Source organism: Montipora foliosa, chromosome 14, assembly GCF_036669935.1.
Source record: "Montipora foliosa isolate CH-2021 chromosome 14, ASM3666993v2, whole genome shotgun sequence".
NCBI classification, from domain to species: Eukaryota; Metazoa; Cnidaria; class Anthozoa; order Scleractinia; family Acroporidae; genus Montipora; species Montipora foliosa.
In genome coordinates, this window is record NC_090882.1 from 18,209,112 (window position 1) to 18,227,059 (window position 17,948).

Genomic DNA, 17,948 nt, shown 5'->3' on the forward strand with positions numbered 1-17,948 from the left:
CAAAACATGATAAATTGTCGACTTATCAAAGTGGCAACAGGAGAATGCATTCGACAGAAACCGCCCTCATAAATATTACACATAACATTTTGAAAGCAATTGATGAAAAGGCAGTGTCATTACTAGTCCTGCGTGCTTGATATGTCAAAAGCTTTTGACAGCTTTAATCATAACCTGTTATTAAGAAAACTACGAAAACTGGGTCTCAAAACCTCTGCAGCTTCCTGGTTTAGTAGCTATCTATCCAGTAGATATCAGAGAGTACGATATGAAGATTCAGTCTCGGAATTGCTACCTTTAACAACCGGAGTACCTCAGGGGTCAATCTTGGGTCCTGTGCTTTTTACTATATACATTAATGATTTAATCAATGCTGTTACCCACAGTCAAGCCGCTGCGTATGTTGATGATCGTCAATTGCACTTTAAATTTCCCGTATCAGACTCATCAAGTGCTATGGCCGCCGTAAATCAAGATCTTAGGAACATCAGTAGATGGTGTGCAGAGAATTCTTTACTTATAAACCCTGAGAAAACAAAATTAGTGGTTGTTGGCTCAGCACAACTTCTTAAGAGGCTACCTTATATCTCCTTATCTCTGTTGGGCAAAACTATCTCACCAGTTCCGTTTGCTAAGGATCTCGGGGTATATGTTGATCAATATCTTAACTATGATGTACACATCACTAAAACAGCCTCTAGTTGCATGAACCAGCTAGTACAGATAAGTAGAATTAAACACCTCTTAGACAAGAAAACACTTTTATTACTTATAAATAGTTTTGTTTTTAGTAAATTGTTTTATTGTTCCTCAGTGTGGGGGAACACATCTAAACGTAATCTACGCAAACTACAGTTGGTACAAAATTTTGCTGCCAGAGTCGTATTAGGTTTTCGGAAATTTGACCATATCTCTCAGGGGCGGAGATCTCTTAGATGGTTAGATGTTACGGAGAAGGTTTTATTTAATGATTTAGTTTTAGCATATAAATGTGTAAATGGTTTAGCTCCAGACTATTTAGGGAAATATTTTGTTAAGCGTTCAGCAGTTCACAACAGGAACACAAGGGGATGTAATAATTTTGTGATCCCCCGATGTAGATTGTCGATGGGACAAAGGGCATTTTATTTTCGCGGTCCACGGGAATGGAATGGGCTACCTGACAACATCAAGAATACTAAAGAGATTGATATTTTTAAGCGGACACTTTTTAAGAATATGTTCTATATGAAGTAATTTTGGACAACATCAAGAATACTAAAGAAATTGATATTTTTAAGTGGACACTTTTTAATCTATATGAAGTAATTTTGGATATATTTTGAATGATTTTGAATATATTTGGATTTTAATTAAATTACTGTAAATTTAACGTTTTGACCGAAAAGCCCTGTTGAAGGGAGTCTCAATAAAGTATGTAAAGTATGTATGTAATTAGAAATCACATTGCTCGTTGAATTGTGTACTTTGCAGACAACATATATTTCCTTTGAAAAATAAATTAAATTGTTCACAATTCAATGGTTACCGTTGAAACGAAAAACAAACTGCTCTACTCGCGGGCCGAAATCCGAAATTGACAACAGCGGCCGATAAGAACACGTACGCCTGTTTAGTTTTGAGCTCGTTCACTCAATATGGAACACGATGGTTCGAAAATAAATATTAAAGAGCACTCAAAGCAAGTGTACACAACACAATGGTTAGGGAAATGGCAAAAAAATGTGTTTGCTCACCTCCGAACACAAGATTATCAATAGTCGCGCGCGTCATGCAAGTTTGTCTAATGACATCACGCAACGAAACACGCGCTTTCCTTGGTCCCTGCTAAACCTCCAGGGAACCTTACATTACACTACGTAAACTTACATTACACTTTTCACAGCATGAAATACTTCGCGCGGCATCAAGCTGGTCGCGTCTTCGCTCGGCTTGCTCGTTGGCAATAAAAGGATTTGTCTCTTTGTCTCTGATACAGTTTCTGGGACAGTTTTAAGAGCGATTTAGGTGGTTTTGGGTCCACTTCTTTTCCCTCTATATATTCTTTTCCACTTCTTTCCTCCCTCTATATAATTTATTCTTTTCCACTTTGGAAAAGAATATGTAGAGGGAAAAGAAGAGGAAACAAAACATGATTGCTTAAATTGTCCCGCAGATAAGTACTTCTCTCTTTCGTGTATAACCCGAACTTAAATATATACTCTTATTTTACACTGACAGAATTTGCTTCTCCAGGTGAGTTCAGTCCTTCTCCAGACAACTTGATTCACCCCGAAGTTGAAAGTTCCATTAAAGTATGTCATTCCTCGGTTTCAACCATTTTCAAGGGCACCCAACGACCACTTCGTCGGTATACATCTATTCAGGTGGAAGGTGAGCTAGAATTTTCGAGCTCAGACTTTCGATGAGCGCTACGATTTTGAAAGCTTTTGTGAAATGATTCCCTAGGCATTTCAGAAAGGCAGTGAAGGGTCCGAGGAGTGCGTAGAAAATTCGAAACCGCATCGAAGAACGCTAGAATTTTAGTGATTTCACAGGTAGCCCAAGCTCGATTTATAGTTTGCAGATTTGTATCAGAGTTCCAAAATACCCAACAGGAGTTGCAATTTTTTTATTCAAAGTACTGCAACTCAATTTTTCTAGTTGACAACAATACAATTATAATAGAAATTGCACACTTGGTGTCTTCAACAACAATGTAGATGTCAACGTGATTTGCAATAATATGGAAAGTATTGCTGTAATTTTTGAACAAAAGTACTTTTAACAGGAATATCCAATAATTAAGTTTAATAAAATCAGTGCCATGTAAAAAAAGCGCCAAAGCGTTTTCAGTCTTTTCAGTGTGAAACATGTGACGGTCCGAGTTAACGGGGAGTCAAACTTTCTCGCACATGAAAGTTGTTTCACTTATAGAATTTTTATTTTGCAAGATAAAGCCATGAATTATAAATCACATTGCTCGTTGAATTGTGTACTTTGCAGACAATATATATTTTCTTTGAAAAATAAATTAAATTGTTCACAACTCAATGGTTACCGTTGAAACGAAAAACAAACTGCTCTACTCGCAGGCCGAAATCCGAATTTGACAACGGTGGCCGATAAGAACACATGCGCCTGTTTAGTTTTGAGCTCGTTCACTCAATATGGAACACGATGGTTCGAAAATAAATATTAAAGAGCACTCAAAGCACGTGTACACAACACAATGGTCAGGGAAATGGCAAAAAATGTGTTTGCTCACCTCCGAACACAAGATTATCAATAGTCGCGCGCGTCATGCAAGTTTGTCTAATGACATCACGCAACGAAACACGCGCTTTCCTTGGTCCCTGCTAAACCTCCAGGGAACCTTACATTACACTACGTAAACTTACATTACACTTTTCACAGCATGAAATACTTCGCGCGGCATCAAGCTGGTCGCGTCTTCGCTCGGCTTGCTCGTTGGCAATAAAAGGATTTGTCTCTTTGTCTCTGATACAGTTTCTGGGACAGTTTTAAGAGCGATTTAGGTGGTTTTGGGTCCTCTTCTTTTCCCTCTATATATTCTTTTTCACTTCTTTCCTCCCTCTATATAATTTATTCTTTTCCACTTTGGAAAAGAATATGTAGAGGGAAAAGAAGAGAAAACAAAATGGTCACTGTGCACGTAAAATTTGCTGCGTTTTCCCCTCAAGTTTATGTTATCTTAGATTATTTGGTCTCTAGCTTGTTACTTCTATTACCAGGTTATATATTTTTTTGTGACTAGTGCGAAATTACTGATTGTTGCTGCAAACATTGGTAGCGTCTGAGTGTAGAATTAAATATTCATCTCCAAGTTTGACAGAGGAGGAGGAGTTATTGAGCTGAGCAATTTTTCTCAAGGAAAGAAAGTAAATCGAACAGCAGACCTCTCGATTTTTTTTCAAGTTTTTTATACCATCAATATTAATCGCTTGAGGGCTTAGCAACCATCCCTTTGTGGAAAGGGTATAAATTGTTACAATGCGAGGTCTTCGGTATGAAACAACTCTTGTTTCAAGAAGAAAGCCGAATCTTTTGAAATTAAGAATTCATTCAGAGATTCTTCAAAAGATGTTTCCCCTTTTGTCGTTATTTGTGGGAGTAGTTCTTTTCTCCAGCACTGCTATCGGTAAGTCGGAAGGTCCTCTTTGAGCAAGTAAGCTCAGAGAGGGCGTCTTTCTATTATGCTTGGCAATTTGATACTGGGCGCGATTTGCATGACATTGAAGAGAAGGTTTTCTTTAATTGTCGCGACAGTGTTTACATTAATTTCATCATTTTTTTCCTAGAAGCTCGAGTTGAGGATCTCATCAGTATCAGCGCGGATGATACTGATTTTTCACCCTCAAATGCCAAAATGAAGTCTATGCTGGCCGCAGCGGACCTTGAAAGCCATGGGTTCGAGAAAGAAGAGATCACGAGCAAAAGGAAAGACAAAAACGATTCGGAAGTCTTCTCAAAGGCGGTCTTTTACTTTAAGATAGTTCCATGCTCCCAAGCCTCAAACACGACCCAGGAACTGAAAAATTTGCTTCCAGGTAAATATTTCCCATTCGTATACCCAACATTTATTTGGTTTAACTTTTACAAGTGTTGAAACCCTATTGGTCGGTTTTCGTTCCGTCATACTAACCATGGCCAATCACAACAGTCTTCGAAAACCATGAAGCAGAGCAGACGCATGCAGCAATAACCAGTGACTACTTAAATTTTCTTCCTTTATTTTTATCGCAGAAGCAGTGACGTCATCCATAGTTACCACGCTAATTTCGGATCTGAAGGCTCAGAACACCCAAAATACGCAATGCAGGATTGGTTTTACATCAGATAAGGAGAATAATCATGAAATACGTCGTCCCAAACGCCATGGTCCTCGCGTTAAAAGAGGGATCCGTATCCGTATCCGTATCCGTATCCGTATCCGTATTGACATTAAAAGAAAATAATAATAATCGTTCACACCTCTTAGCAAGGGCCGTTCGCTACCTTGTAAATTAATCATTCAACAAGTTCAATAAAGGGTGTTAAAAAATTGTTAGCTGTGGAACGTTAATTTACTTAATGAGGTTGGACAATATTTTTCCGAGTATGATTGTTTTCTTTGGCATCCTCCATAGTCTTACTTGGTCGGCACGAGTCTTTTCTCCTGCATTTCTTTAGCCCTTTTTCTTCATTTGTCAAGCCTGAGCCCCCTAATCACCCCCCCCCCCCCCCAAAAAAAAAATAATAAATAAATAAATAAAAGAACTTGTCTATCGGTTAAAATGGGTTTACAATAACGACAGAACAAGAGCGCGTTTACTTGTAGAATTATATCGCTTCCTTGCAACTTTTGCTGCGCTCTAAAGAAACGCCCTCAATTCAAGCGTGTGAACTGCGCGCGACTTTAGCGTTATTTGAATACGGAAAAGCTAAATGTTCTACAATTAAATCGTTAAAGAAAACAAATCAAATTTTGAATGCGCAAGGCGTCACGAGAGGAGAATTTGTTGGGGGATGCGAAGCGAGCCGCAAAAACCTTGAAAGCGCGAATAATAAAGTTACCTTTTAAGGTCACAGGCTTACGATTCCGCACGTGATATTACAACAACTTAACCTGCTTTTTACTAGCGGCGCAAGCATAAGAGAGCTTATTTCACCGTAAAAACGGGATTGACGGAAGCATAATTACAAGCACAATGATCAAAAATTTTTCTTTTCCTTGTTTTTACGCTTATGCTCGCGTTCGCTTGCGTCGTGTGAAAACGAGGCAGCATGTACGCACAAGGAACAGGGCACCCAACTAGAATATAGTTCAAAACTACTTAAACATAGCATTGTTAAACGTTTTTTGGTATTTATACGGGAGATATAGGCATATTTTTATCCCCTAAATTTTTTTCATCTGTTCGGATTTCCTATAGCTGAAAGTCTAGTGATCCCGGAAAATTGTAGGGATCAAAACTTACCTTTTCGAAAATTTCAGCCAAAACATAGGCTCCCGAAAATTATAGGTGACCTTTTTAGGGTAAATCCGTTTAAAATGGACAATTATACCATTTTTTAGACATTCGAGAATCCTAGGACAGGCAGGCAAGCAAGAAATTTTACAACAAATGTTTCGAAAATTCTAGATCGCAAATCGTCTTCCGAACAGATATTTTCCGAAAATTGACGTTGGGTGCCCCTTAAGGAAATTTGCTACGTCTGGCCAATTGAAGCACACGTTCTAGATTCCCCGCATCTGAGCATTTGAACAAAATGGCGGATACCATGGTTGATTTTGATGCTTATGTCGATGTTGGTTTTCACCAGTATGAGCTACTTATGCTTGTGCTTGCGTCGCTAGTGAAAACCTGGCTTTAACGATCTGTTGCTTCTCGGGCAGGGAAATTTTAAACTTACAGAGAGAGTCGAGGAGCATTTGATCAAAGCTTTAATGTCATTGGAGAATGCGAACACCTGACTGGCTGACAAAGAGGCTTGTGAAAGCTCAAAATCTGTTTGCTGTGACGAAAAAATCAATTCTTACTTTTTTTTGGATTTTAAATCTATGTTGACTAAACACTAAGTGACCATAGTTTTAAGCCTTGAATTAAAAAAGACATCTATTTATTTTAACTGAAATTTTCCTATTTAATGGTCTGACATACTCAATAGTCCATCGCCATATTTACTGGTCCGCATACTGTCATCATCAGGTTGTCAGAGTGCATCATAGCAATTTCGGACTTCCATAGTGAACGTTGAGAAGACAGGAAGCCTAGTAGGACTTTAATGTAACAAAAACACTCACAGAGTTACCGGTAATTTCTACAACCCCGAACTGTAGCCTGCGTTAACTGGCTGGCGCAAGCATCATCCAAGTCGAAGATTTCAAATATCTTGGTTCTTATATATTTGAGTGAGGCTCCAGCACTTGGCTAAGTAGCCTGACTTCTGGCTGTTATACACAATTGTGGTCTCATTTAAATCAATCAATCAATCAATCGTTTAATGTATCCAATAGCAGGTACAAACCTGAATTACAGGAAAGGTCAGAGACAGCAAACATATCTAGCATTGGTATTTAACAGTAACAAAGTTATTAAGACGAGCTGTGCGGCCTAAAGTTGGGTAAACAGTTTTGCTCCCTGAACGGAGATTACGATCATGCTCCACGACAGCGGGCGAAAAAATAACTCTGAGAACTTCTTTAGCCTTAATTACAAACGGCTTGCACGAATCTATCCTACGAAAATACAGTGTGTCAAGCCCTGCTAAGTCGATCGCATCTTCGTATAGAAAACTGGGAAAAATTACTGGCATGGTTTGTTTTTGGACACTTTCTAACATATTGCTTAAAGCATTGAGGGAGGGCTGCCCAGGCAGGAGAGGCGTACTCTACAGTAGAAATTTACACAGAAGCCCTTCAAGCTAATCCTGCCAAGCCGACCACATGCTGGAATGGTCAGACCACAACACCGAGAACCCTGTCCCCTACTCCTTTCGAATAGTGTGTGTAATGTGAGACGCAGGGCCTCCGGCTTATCATCCTTATCCGAGAAGACTTGAAAGTCTAACCGTTTGCAGATGTAGTTGCAAAGGAAGCACTTTCTCCTCAGTTTTTTTAAAGACCCTGAGTGTTGGTCCGGCCCGAGTTGAACTCACGACCTCCCGCGTGACATCCCGGTGTTCAACGAACTGAGCCACCGATGTAATCTCAAAAGGATATGAAGTTCCGTAAAGATCTAGCATGGGGTGCGTGTAATAAGCTCATTGGGCTCGGGCTACCGGGGAGTTGATACACTCCCTGCTTTTCTAGAGGCCCGTTGGCCCTATCCAGTCTCGGAAACTCACGTTTCCGGAGGTCCTGTCAAGGGATTCGAGTATAGAGAGGGAAGACCTGTCGACTGCTATGGAGGATCGCATGCTGTGGCAGAGAGTGGTTGAGTGAGCCCCGACCCCCAGAGCCACTAGATGATGATGATGATGATTATTATTATTATTATTATTATTATTATTATTTCCAGAAGTGATATGTGTAGTGAAATTATGGCTTGGAGATTTTTAATTAAGGTTTTTCGCAGCAGGAAAATGAGTAACGGTTTATTAAGTTCTGAGTATTGTATATTTGGTATATAGAGCGTTCTCTCACAGGGCTCCTACACTATGGAGCGCCCTGCCAAACGATATTAGGCAAGTGGAACACCTACAGACGTTTAAGTCTAAACTTAAAACCCCTCTATTTAGACAGTTGTAGTTTTTGTTTTCTTTGATTTTTACTAATTTTTATTCCATTATCTAATTGATTTTATATTTACATTACCATTATTGTAATTATTATTATTATTATTATGATTATGATGATGATGATGGTGGTGATCATTATTATTATTATTATTATTAACTTTAATTAAGGTGGCTGATACCAGTTTCAACAGTTTCAAGAGACCTTGTTTTTAGAAGGATTGACACTACAACACCTTATCACGTAACAGCAATGTTGTGTACCAATTACTGCTGAACAAGTTACCATGGCAATAGGATAGCCTTGCAAAATCACCCAATGTTTTGGGTTAAGTTGGTCATATCTGGAAACCGAACTCGGGGACCCCAATTTTTAATTGCACAAAAGTGATCAGCAGGCCAAGGTAAAACTCTCTGCAAAGTTTAAAAAAAGTCTGTAAAAAAATTCTCTGATATTATGCAGCACGGAAGTTTTGGGCTTTCAGACTTTTTAACTCGCGTTTTGCATCTATAATAAGCTTCATTCACAAGCTGAAATGATAAGCTGGTGAGCCTTGGACGTTACTTTCCCCTGGATCCAACCCTCTGAGGTCCAATCGGTCAGTTTTGAACGTTAGAAGTAGCGGACCGTGAATTCCAAAAGTTACACTCAAAGTAAACTGCCAGCCTTTGGATAAAAATCAAAGTTCAACATTTTGCCAGTCAGGTGTTAAGCAAACACACTTTCACAACATGAAGAATGAAAGGAAGTGATTTTTTTTTATCATATATGGGTACTTTAAGACTGAGCACCAGAAAGCAACGCGGAAGTGTTCCATCCTCAGTTGGAGATTCATCAAGCATCTATGTAAATTTACTCTAATAGTTTTCGAAATACGGCTCAACATCTTCACGTTGCAGACAAGAAGATGTAAACGGAAATCATGAAGAACTGACGCAAGATATCTTTTTTCAAAGCATGACAAAATTGTGAAATTTACAGGGATAGACCTAATCGGCTAACTCAATGTTGTCCCCAATTCAAATCCCCCGGGATTAAGATTCTTTGTGTATTGTATTTGCATGATAATGTAACATTCATATTTAAATGATATGGAAATACCTGGAACAAAACGTTTCATTCCCAAAGGGTTTGAATTGGGTACAACATTGAGCTAGCCGATTGGGTCTATTGCCTCTTAATTAAGGAAAGCATAGTTTTGATCAACGCGTAAAGAACGCGGAAGGATGTAAGACGAGAAGTGTCTCAGTTGAAATGAATGATCCTTTTCTCCCGAGTAACGAGGAAGTGAAGATCTTGTCCCTGCAATAAGAGTCATAATGGACAGCGCAAAAAAAAGCGCAAGATTAGGAACTTGCGGAGGAGTACAAAGACTTCTAAGTGAGAACTGAAGATAATTTGGACACAGACAGTAATGGAAGAACAAAACATTCCTAGAGTTTCAAAATTATATTGTTTTTCCGAACGTAGTATCTGCTCAAAGCATTCTCTCTTTTCCTACCGCGCCACGATTCGACCAGTTGGCAACACCGAAACGTTGAAATGTTGTTCTAAACGAAACAGTGGCAAAATGACTTTGTTGGTGGAAACAATTTAACTGATCGCACGGTCTTCCGTTTCTTTTGATTGTAGGACAATCGAAGAATTTTCGTTCTCCTTTCTTTGTTTGCCTTTAGAAGTAATTTTTTTGAAATGTTCGGCCTTTTTTTTAATTAACAAGGTCATGTATTGTGCCGGCTGCCCATATTGTATAATTTAGTCTCGCTGTCAGTGAAGTAGTATCCTTGTTTCCAATCATGCTGTCAATGAGCGCACCTTCTCTCCCAGTTTGTCTCGACTTTAATTTGGCAACGCGATGAATATTATTTTAAATGTGTTTTTCATGATGAATGAGGCCCAGAGACCCTTATTTATTAGGACAAAAAAAGAAAACCAGTCAAATTTCACCGTCAATGGAAGAGTGGGCAAGTATTTCTGTAGCCTCAAATTCATTTTTTAGATTTACAATCTGCTGTGTTTATCTCATTTTATGCAGTTTTAATTCGAACATTTTTCCTACGAAATTCTTTCTTGGCAAAATGGAATTTTAGTAGTACAGAATTATCCAATATTAGATTTTCCAGTTTTTTTTTTCTGTGCCTTCTTCTTTTCTCCGTTAAATTGAGTTCCGTCAGATATTTGTAATTTTCATCTTTTTGTTTTCCTAAGTTAATTCTCAGTAATATGAATTACACACCTTAATCTTTTGTTCCCGCATTCGTTTTCCCAAACTACTCTCATCAGTTTTTCAAAGTTGACATTAGAAATATCAAATGGCAGAAAAATATCTAATGACGTCTTTTAATTTCAACTCTAGGCAAACTTATTGTGTACATTTTAAAAATTACACACCGGCCGGTTTTTTCTCGAATTCATTTCATTCAATATTTAGCGCTTCCGCGATCTGAGCATGAAAATGTCCAACAAAAATCCGGAATATTGCCGACCAAGTTAGGTATGAATACTTTTATACAATTACTAAAAAAAGCAGCACGATTCAAATCTCGTCGAAAGTTAAAATAATCGAGGCAAGCGAAAACAAGGATGACGTTAGCAGGGACTAATTTAAAGTTTTATAGCATTTCAGCATCACAGGGACAGTTTCTTCACACCACTCCGCCATGGCCAGATTCGGAGATGTCGCTCATCATGAATTTCTGGAAAGCCATCTCTATAACTTGTAGCCTACTAGTTAAAAAGATGGCCGGCTAGCATGATTTTAAGATAAGAAAAGGGGAAATTAATTTGTCTTAGCTTTAAAGTGCATAAAATTAATTATAATTAGCGTTCAGGAAGTCCGTGAGTGACAAAACCAACAAATGAATGTTCTTGAACTTTCGTCCGGTATCATTAAATGACTTTGCTCTATTTTGCCGGCCGGTCGAGTTTTCCGAATGAAAGTTTTCCGTTTATTGGTTTTTCCACGCCTGATGGCCAAGAAGGTACAACAATTGTAATTTAAAAGTAGCCCATATTGGTAACCTATATTACGGATGTTAAAGTCAACCGAGAAAAAGTTTTCCTTTGAGGTTTGTTTCGAAATTAGTAGTTATGATTTCGGCTTTACGACAGTACTTAGCTGTTTTGAAGACCGAGCCTGAAAAAGTAAAATTCTCATTTTGACAAAAAAGGATCATAGAAGGTGAGAGAACATTGCTAATTTAATTGAAGGCGTCTCGTAATTCTAAACAATAGTTAGGGCAATATTTCGGACCTCTTTAATTAAAGGGAAGCAATTGCAATTTTGAAAAGTTGTCAGCTCATTTGTAATGGAGCGCTTATTAACGCGGAGAACTTTTACAAGCCTTAATTTATTTATTTTCCAAGCAGCAGTACCTTGAAATTTGACTGTGCCATTACTACTTTGTGGCAGTGTGTAATTTCAATATATTTGTTTGTATTCATCACCCTCTGCAACAATATATTGTATGTTATCGAGTCTTTGCGGAAGTTTCTCACTTTCAAGGTAAAGGCGAACTGTATACGACTTTTATAGAGTAGAAACAGAGAACTCATGGGAATATAGCTGTCAGAATGAGACTGACATGGGCAACTTGTTATTTAAGTTAAGCCAGCAAACTGCACCGCACAGGTGATAAAACAAGAAACAGCACAGATGATCAGTGTTGACTTGCTACTGAAAGGCTGAACTGAAGATTTGTAAATAAAGATGTCTTCCACTTTTGTCATATAATGTAGTTCTTTTCATCCCTCTTGTCGATGTGAACCTCCACATGCACACACAATAACTTACGATGAAATGAAAGTCAAATTTCACTCAATCCCTTGTCCAAAGAAAACGATGAAATTTGTGAGCAAAGGGATGCAGGCCATTCCTATTTTCAGTGATTAAAAGTTTTAATCATTGAAAATCGGATGGAGGGATGGTCTGAAATTTAGTCATTTCAAATACCCAACATTGCAGTCCTTGGTTTAAGGAAACGTTATTTTTTCTCTGTGCCTAATGTGTTCGTAATCCTTCAAGTCGCTGCAAAAGCTATACCAACGCAATTTTGGCCTGCTGCAGAAAGGAAAGATTAACATCAAAACTCAAAGTCGTAAACCTTTTGCAAAAATCTTCCTCGGCTCGATCGGCTGATAAATTAAAGTTCCCACTAACTAACAGTTTGATACGGATAGTCAAAGCTAGCTTTATCATGATCTGAATGTTCAAGGGAAACCTTTTCGCACCAGGTGTTCTCGCCGGACATCTACGGGATAGCTTAATCATGCAGTGTATACTGAAACAGTTGATATCGTTGAAGGCGCGCTCTCAGCTGATTGGCTACTCAAACTCCGCCTATCCTTTACTATTCCGCCCAAAATATTGTGATCGTTGCAGGAATAAATGAGTTAAAATCATCTTTTTGTGCTATATTATCTCACAGTTTTAGTATATACTAATCACCACAAACAATTCACCTCAGTGGGTTAGTATCCATTTCTATCCACCACCTCCACTTCGGTGAATGACGGTTGTTAACTAGTGTACAATTACTTAAACCCGGCATGAAACCATGAGTGTCGACAACGATGTATAGTTAAGTATCAGAATGACTTGAATAACGAGATTCAGCGAATTAACATGGATTGCATTTTAAGGCTGGCCTTATCCGGCCAAGCTTGAACAAACAATCCGACAATTGCATTTGATTGGCATGACACATTATTTATAGTGTGAAGTTCTCGTGACTGAGATCACAATGATCATGTTTCTTGATATCGAGTAGCAATCGAGAAGGTTTACTCATGTCAAGTTCGTTTCTGATTTGCAGCCGCCTTTAGAACACAAACTGCGACAATAGGAGATGCTAACGTCCCGTCTTCAACTGCTGCCAAAGATGTTCACAGCAAACCTCGTAATTGTCATCATTTTCGCCGTGCACTGCAGAGGATACAGTTGTCCCAATAAATGCCACTGTAGCGATCCGCGGAAAGAGTTCAGAGTGGAACTTCGATGTTTTAGTCTTACCTCTTTTCCCTCGTTGGAAGATTTGCCAATCAACACAACATCTCTGTGAGTGCCTTTTTTGATACTTCAGTCGTGTTTCTGTCCTTATCAGTATGTTTCTCCTCGGTCAACTTCAGTGGTAAAATTATATCTCAGCGTTCAAAATTATAGTTTGTTTCGTGGGTTTCAAAACCACATTTATCACATTTTACTTACGGATATTCCATGTTTTAATAATGGCGATTTGCGTTTCTTGTTTTATTTGAATTTCCGCCACAACAAGAACAAAAAGAACCAGACATCACGTACAAATTAAGAGGAGGCAAATGGTAAAATCCGAGACTCGCCGAGACGCTGAGATCCTAGTTAAAAATCCGAGCCCGAGTCCTTGCTAAAAACAAACCATGCAAAAACGAGACTTATCAAAAATGCTTTCGAGATTTCGAGTTCCTGCTAAAATTTCAATTGCGAGACCCACGTTTCGCCACCCCTAAATTACATCTCAGTGTCAAGTGTCATGTTCCACATTCGTGACAGTGCAAGTTTCTCAATCGCGTGCCTCTGTTAATTGTGTCCTACCACAAGTTTGTGTTTCTAAGGAGTTGTGATAGTCTTCTCGTGGGAAAAGACATCTATGCGAGCACGTTCAAATATGCTTTTAAATACGAAGTCACATTTGTGATTCGGCGTCGCGTTGGTTGTGAACCTATTCTCTTTATTGTGTTGACATCTTTATTGACTTTTCGTCAGTTAAAAATAACTCGAGCTAATTAAAGTTCCGGCCACTTTTTTAAATACAGTCACCTCTTGATCGGTCATCTAACAGTGGTTTAATTTCCTATTTACTTGAGCACTTATGAAAGAAGAATTGGTTTAAAATTTGACACGTTCATCTTGTGTGGCCCTGCAGTAAGATCCCGTTCTCCTTGTGGCAATTGGACATTTACCTGATATGTTTCAAGTCGTTTCATTTTCACCCTTATACATTCTTAGCTAGTAAAAAAAGTTGAAATTTTTCTTTCGTTCATGGAGTACTTTCACGGGAACACATGAGCCCATCAAACTGACCTTCTCCCAGCTGTGGACTTCATCGCTCAGTTGTTATAGAGCATTCCGGCTGCGTCACTGAGGTCATGAGTTCGAATCCCGTTCAGTGAAGCCGCCTGAACTTTTCAGTTGTCAAAAAGGTCAAAAAGGGATGGTAGTCTTTCCAGTCGCTTACACTCGATTGGTTAACTAAAGATGATTCATCTTTACAATCAGAACTGTCGCTCATTCACTCACTCGCTCTCTGTTTGGCAGGCGGTGAATGTATGTGGGCTGCATCGGCAAATTCCGGACTCCAACCGGGTAGAAAACATAAATTACCTTTAAAATACGGAGCACAAAGCAATCCTTGAATCGTGAGTGCTCTTTCGGATATGGATAAACAACAATCAAGCCTTGCCGATGTGTATGGATTTTTTTAAAGATAACGACAAAATAAAAACCCATATGTTCTTATTATTTTGCGTGAATTTAACTTTTAGTGAAAGCTGGAGAAAAAATCTTACCCAATCACATTTCATTTTTTTTGTTGCAAGTATTTAAGTATCGAGAAGTTTACCAAGTTCCAGTCTAATAATCTTACAATATACTCTCTTTACCGAATCCAAAACAAAGGATCCTAATTTCCTGGCTGGGTTCCCATAGGCGATCTGGAACTTGCCTTTGAAAATGTTAATTTTGCTCTATTAGTGGAATACAGTAGTTATCAAATGTACAATAGTTCATATTCACCGATTGAGAATAACCGATTTTACTGCGGCTTCTCACTTAAAATCAACGTACACACATGTGCTCGGAAGATTTTGTTACAATTTGTCGTTACAAGTGCAGATGCTCGTTATGATCCGGAAATCTTTTTTTTTTTAACCTTCTGAAAAGTTAAACCGTCCTTGGAAAGTTTCTGAGCGAGACGCTAGCATCTGTGTTCAATCAAGTCGTTTGAGAGGTTTTCGGAGGAGAAAACATTGATTAGTGCGCGCGGATCGCCCTTTATAAAATCAAGCGAAAGTGTCTTTTCCTCTTTTACTTAGCATTCCATTTCCGAAAATGAAGATAGCCATCTCTAAGCAACAAAAGCTGTTTAAGTTTTTCGGTTCGGAAATTAAAAGAAGGTGTTCCTCGGATAGCTCTGTAATTGCCTTTTTTCCACGTACATAAGTTATAAATTGTCTGGGGAGTGTTGTAGATTGATTCTTTCGCACATCAATAAATTAATCATGATTTCCGCTCAGTTCGAGGAAGCAAATTGCATTATATCAGAAACCCATAAGGGATGAAACGTGTAACGCACGTTCACAGCTTCCGAATATTCAGTGCGAACTGATTGGTTGAATGTTTCAGTGCAAAGTACCATATTTGGAAACCCCTCGCTCTAGTTGTTCCAAATATGGTACTTAGCAAATTGAATATTCAGAAGCTTGTTTCCCAGCACACAAGGGGCCGTTACACGTTTCAACCCTTATGGGTTTCTGATTATATGCAATGTTACAGCTCGCGCTGAATTAGACCAGCTGAGTGTTAACAAGCTGCGTAGCTAGCAACCTAGCAACAAATCTGCGTCGATCTGATGCACCGCCGAACTAGGAACTCAGAACTGATGACCAAGACTATGGGGACATCAGGGATGTGACCCCATAATATGGGTCACATCCCTGGATGCAGGGATGGCGCAGTGGTGCGATTCCCAGACTCTGCGTCATATATGGGTTGAGTTTGTTGGTTCTCTACTCTGTACCGAGAGGTTTTTCTCCGGGTACGCCGGTTTTCTCCTCTCCTCAAAAACCAACATCTGACTTGATTTGCGTTAATTGCTAATTTAGTACAATACAATACAATACAACTTTGTTTACCCTCAGATTTCAGAGTAGCTAGCAGCTAATATCTCCGAACATTGAACGTATACAATTATTAAGAATCCCAACTGGCGGGAGGCTAACCAGTTGGCTATTTTACAAGTGCGCCATGAAGTTGAACCAGGGACTACCTGAAACAAATTCAGTGAGTGGTCAGAACGCGATCTTGAACCCAGGATCTCTGGATCTCAAGGCACGGGCCCTAACCACTCGGCCACACTGCCTCCTTACAGCATTCCTGTCTCAGTTTACAGTGTCCCCAATTAGCGCTCCAGCGCGCTAGAACGACTTGACACTTAAATAAAGTTCGTTTCCTTTAATGTCAACTCGCATCACAGGGCTGCTTTTCCTTTGCAGGCGTATAATGCATTCATCTATCACTCACATTCCAGCAGGTGTTCTGGAGAAACGGAAGAAAATCGCAATATTGTATGTATTTTGTGGCTTCCTTTTTTCAAACCGTTGTCGTCATTTTGCTCTCATTTTGTGAAGTAGGGCATGAATCTATGCTAGTAATTTTCAAACCCTTAAAGTTCCTTTTCTCCTGACTGGGGATCAGGAAGCTCGACTGGATAGATACGTTTTTCGGAGATTATATTATCGGCGGGGCGGGAGTTTATAGAGCACCAAAAGTTTCAAAACAAAAACAAAATCAAAAACTATACATGCCCAAAACTGTGTCAAAACACTCAGAGCATTCAGTCAATAAACGTCGAACGATTATTAGCCTCGGCTTAACCCTTTGCCTGCGGCTTAGATCGGCTCGCATAGCCTTTTACTCGCTCTTTCTTCAGACAATTTCACTCGTCAATGGGGAACCCCTTTAGCCTGGAGCGAAAAACCCCTTAGCCGGGAGCGAAAGCGTTGGCAACATCTACGTCCACTGAAAATGCATTTCTTCTTTAACGCATCAGTCTCTCATATGGCAAGCAATTCTCGGGCTAAAAGGAGCAATCTGATTGGCTGCTATTTGGTCGGGATTTTACAGTACGGACTATTACCATGGAAACGTTCCGTTTCCGTATTTTTTCTCTCTTCCGGGAAATTCAAGTAGAGCGAAACACAAAAAGTTTTAAAAAGCGGATTTACTTTTTTTTCATCACAACAGTACAATTATAGCAAACGGAATTTAGTTTTATATGTAAAAGGTTACCGTTCAAAGTTCGCTGATGGAAGACGAAGATTACAAACATTCACCAAGCAGAAAAGTGTCCTATCGCTCAAAGAAACATTGCCATATAATATGTAACCATGTCACTAACCTAACTTGCTCGGGACCGTACTTAGAATGTTCGCCCTCAGTCGTTTTTGTACGCACCAAGCGCGCACTGCCACGTGACCTCCGGTTGGTAAGAGGTTAGTCTCTCAACCCTTTCACTCCCAATATCTGATTAGTAATTCTCCTTTCTAGCTGCTATACATTCCCTTTTATATTAGTTAAGGTGGGGCTTTACCTGAAAAAAGCGCACTTTTTGTATAGCATGTAGCAATCACAGTTTTAATCCAAACCATAACAAACTTTATATAACTGGAAAGCTTATACTCCAAAGGTTCTGAAAACGAATGTTTTTATGCACTGCCAGCAAAAGTAACCTGGTACCAGGCTGTCAAAGGCACTACCCGTAGTGCAAAACCCTCGGGTACCTGAGAAAAGATTTCTCTTTGCAGACTTCACAGACAAATAAACTTCTTATGTTATTTCAAAGAATAGTACCTAATTGTTGATATGAATGGAGGATTTTGCAAAATTGTAAAATCACATGCCAAAAGAGCCATCTCAAGTTAAACCATCAAAATGTGGGGGATTTTTCATTGATCATTTTTTCCCCAGCAAGCC

The 17,948-nt window shown here is 39.1% G+C and overlaps 2 protein-coding genes and 1 pseudogene across 6 annotated transcripts in view; 2 read left to right on the forward strand and 1 right to left on the reverse strand.

Annotated features, from left to right (window-relative positions):
- Window positions 1-3,978: 3,978 nt before the first annotated feature.
- LOC137985197 (uncharacterized) lies at window positions 3,979-5,047 on the forward strand. Its single transcript, XM_068832722.1, has 3 exons — window positions 3,979-4,141; window positions 4,302-4,550; window positions 4,747-5,047. Exons 1-3 carry the CDS (start codon window positions 3,994-3,996, stop codon window positions 4,956-4,958), a joined length of 609 nt encoding a protein of 202 aa, XP_068688823.1. The 5' UTR covers window positions 3,979-3,993; the 3' UTR covers window positions 4,959-5,047.
- A 4,963-nt stretch (window positions 5,048-10,010) lies between these two features.
- Window positions 10,011-17,948, forward strand: part of LOC137984236 (probable glycoprotein hormone G-protein coupled receptor) — a 17,483-nt gene continuing 9,545 nt past the window's right edge. The window contains exons 1-3 of one of the 5 annotated variants that reach the window (XM_068831354.1): window positions 10,011-10,185; window positions 13,036-13,277; window positions 16,469-16,540. In XM_068831354.1, coding sequence (XP_068687455.1) covers window positions 13,069-13,277; window positions 16,469-16,540 — 281 coding nt within the window. In that variant the 5' untranslated portion in view covers window positions 10,011-10,185; window positions 13,036-13,068. The other 4 variants (XM_068831353.1, XM_068831355.1, XM_068831356.1 and 1 more) reach the window with 4 other exon arrangements.
- The window catches only part of LOC137984734 (uncharacterized), a 3,562-nt pseudogene continuing 2,792 nt past the window's right edge, over window positions 17,179-17,948 (reverse strand).

Coding starts and splice junctions, on each gene's coding strand:
- LOC137985197 (XM_068832722.1), top strand. CDS start 3,994: ATGCGAGGTCTTCGGTATGAAACAACTCTTGTTTCAAGAAGAAAGCCG. Junction 4,142..4,301: donor TTTCTCCAGCACTGCTATCG/GTAAGTCGGAAG, acceptor TTTTTTTCCTAG/AAGCTCGAGTTGAGGATCTC. Junction 4,551..4,746: donor ACTGAAAAATTTGCTTCCAG/GTAAATATTTCC, acceptor TTTTTATCGCAG/AAGCAGTGACGTCATCCATA.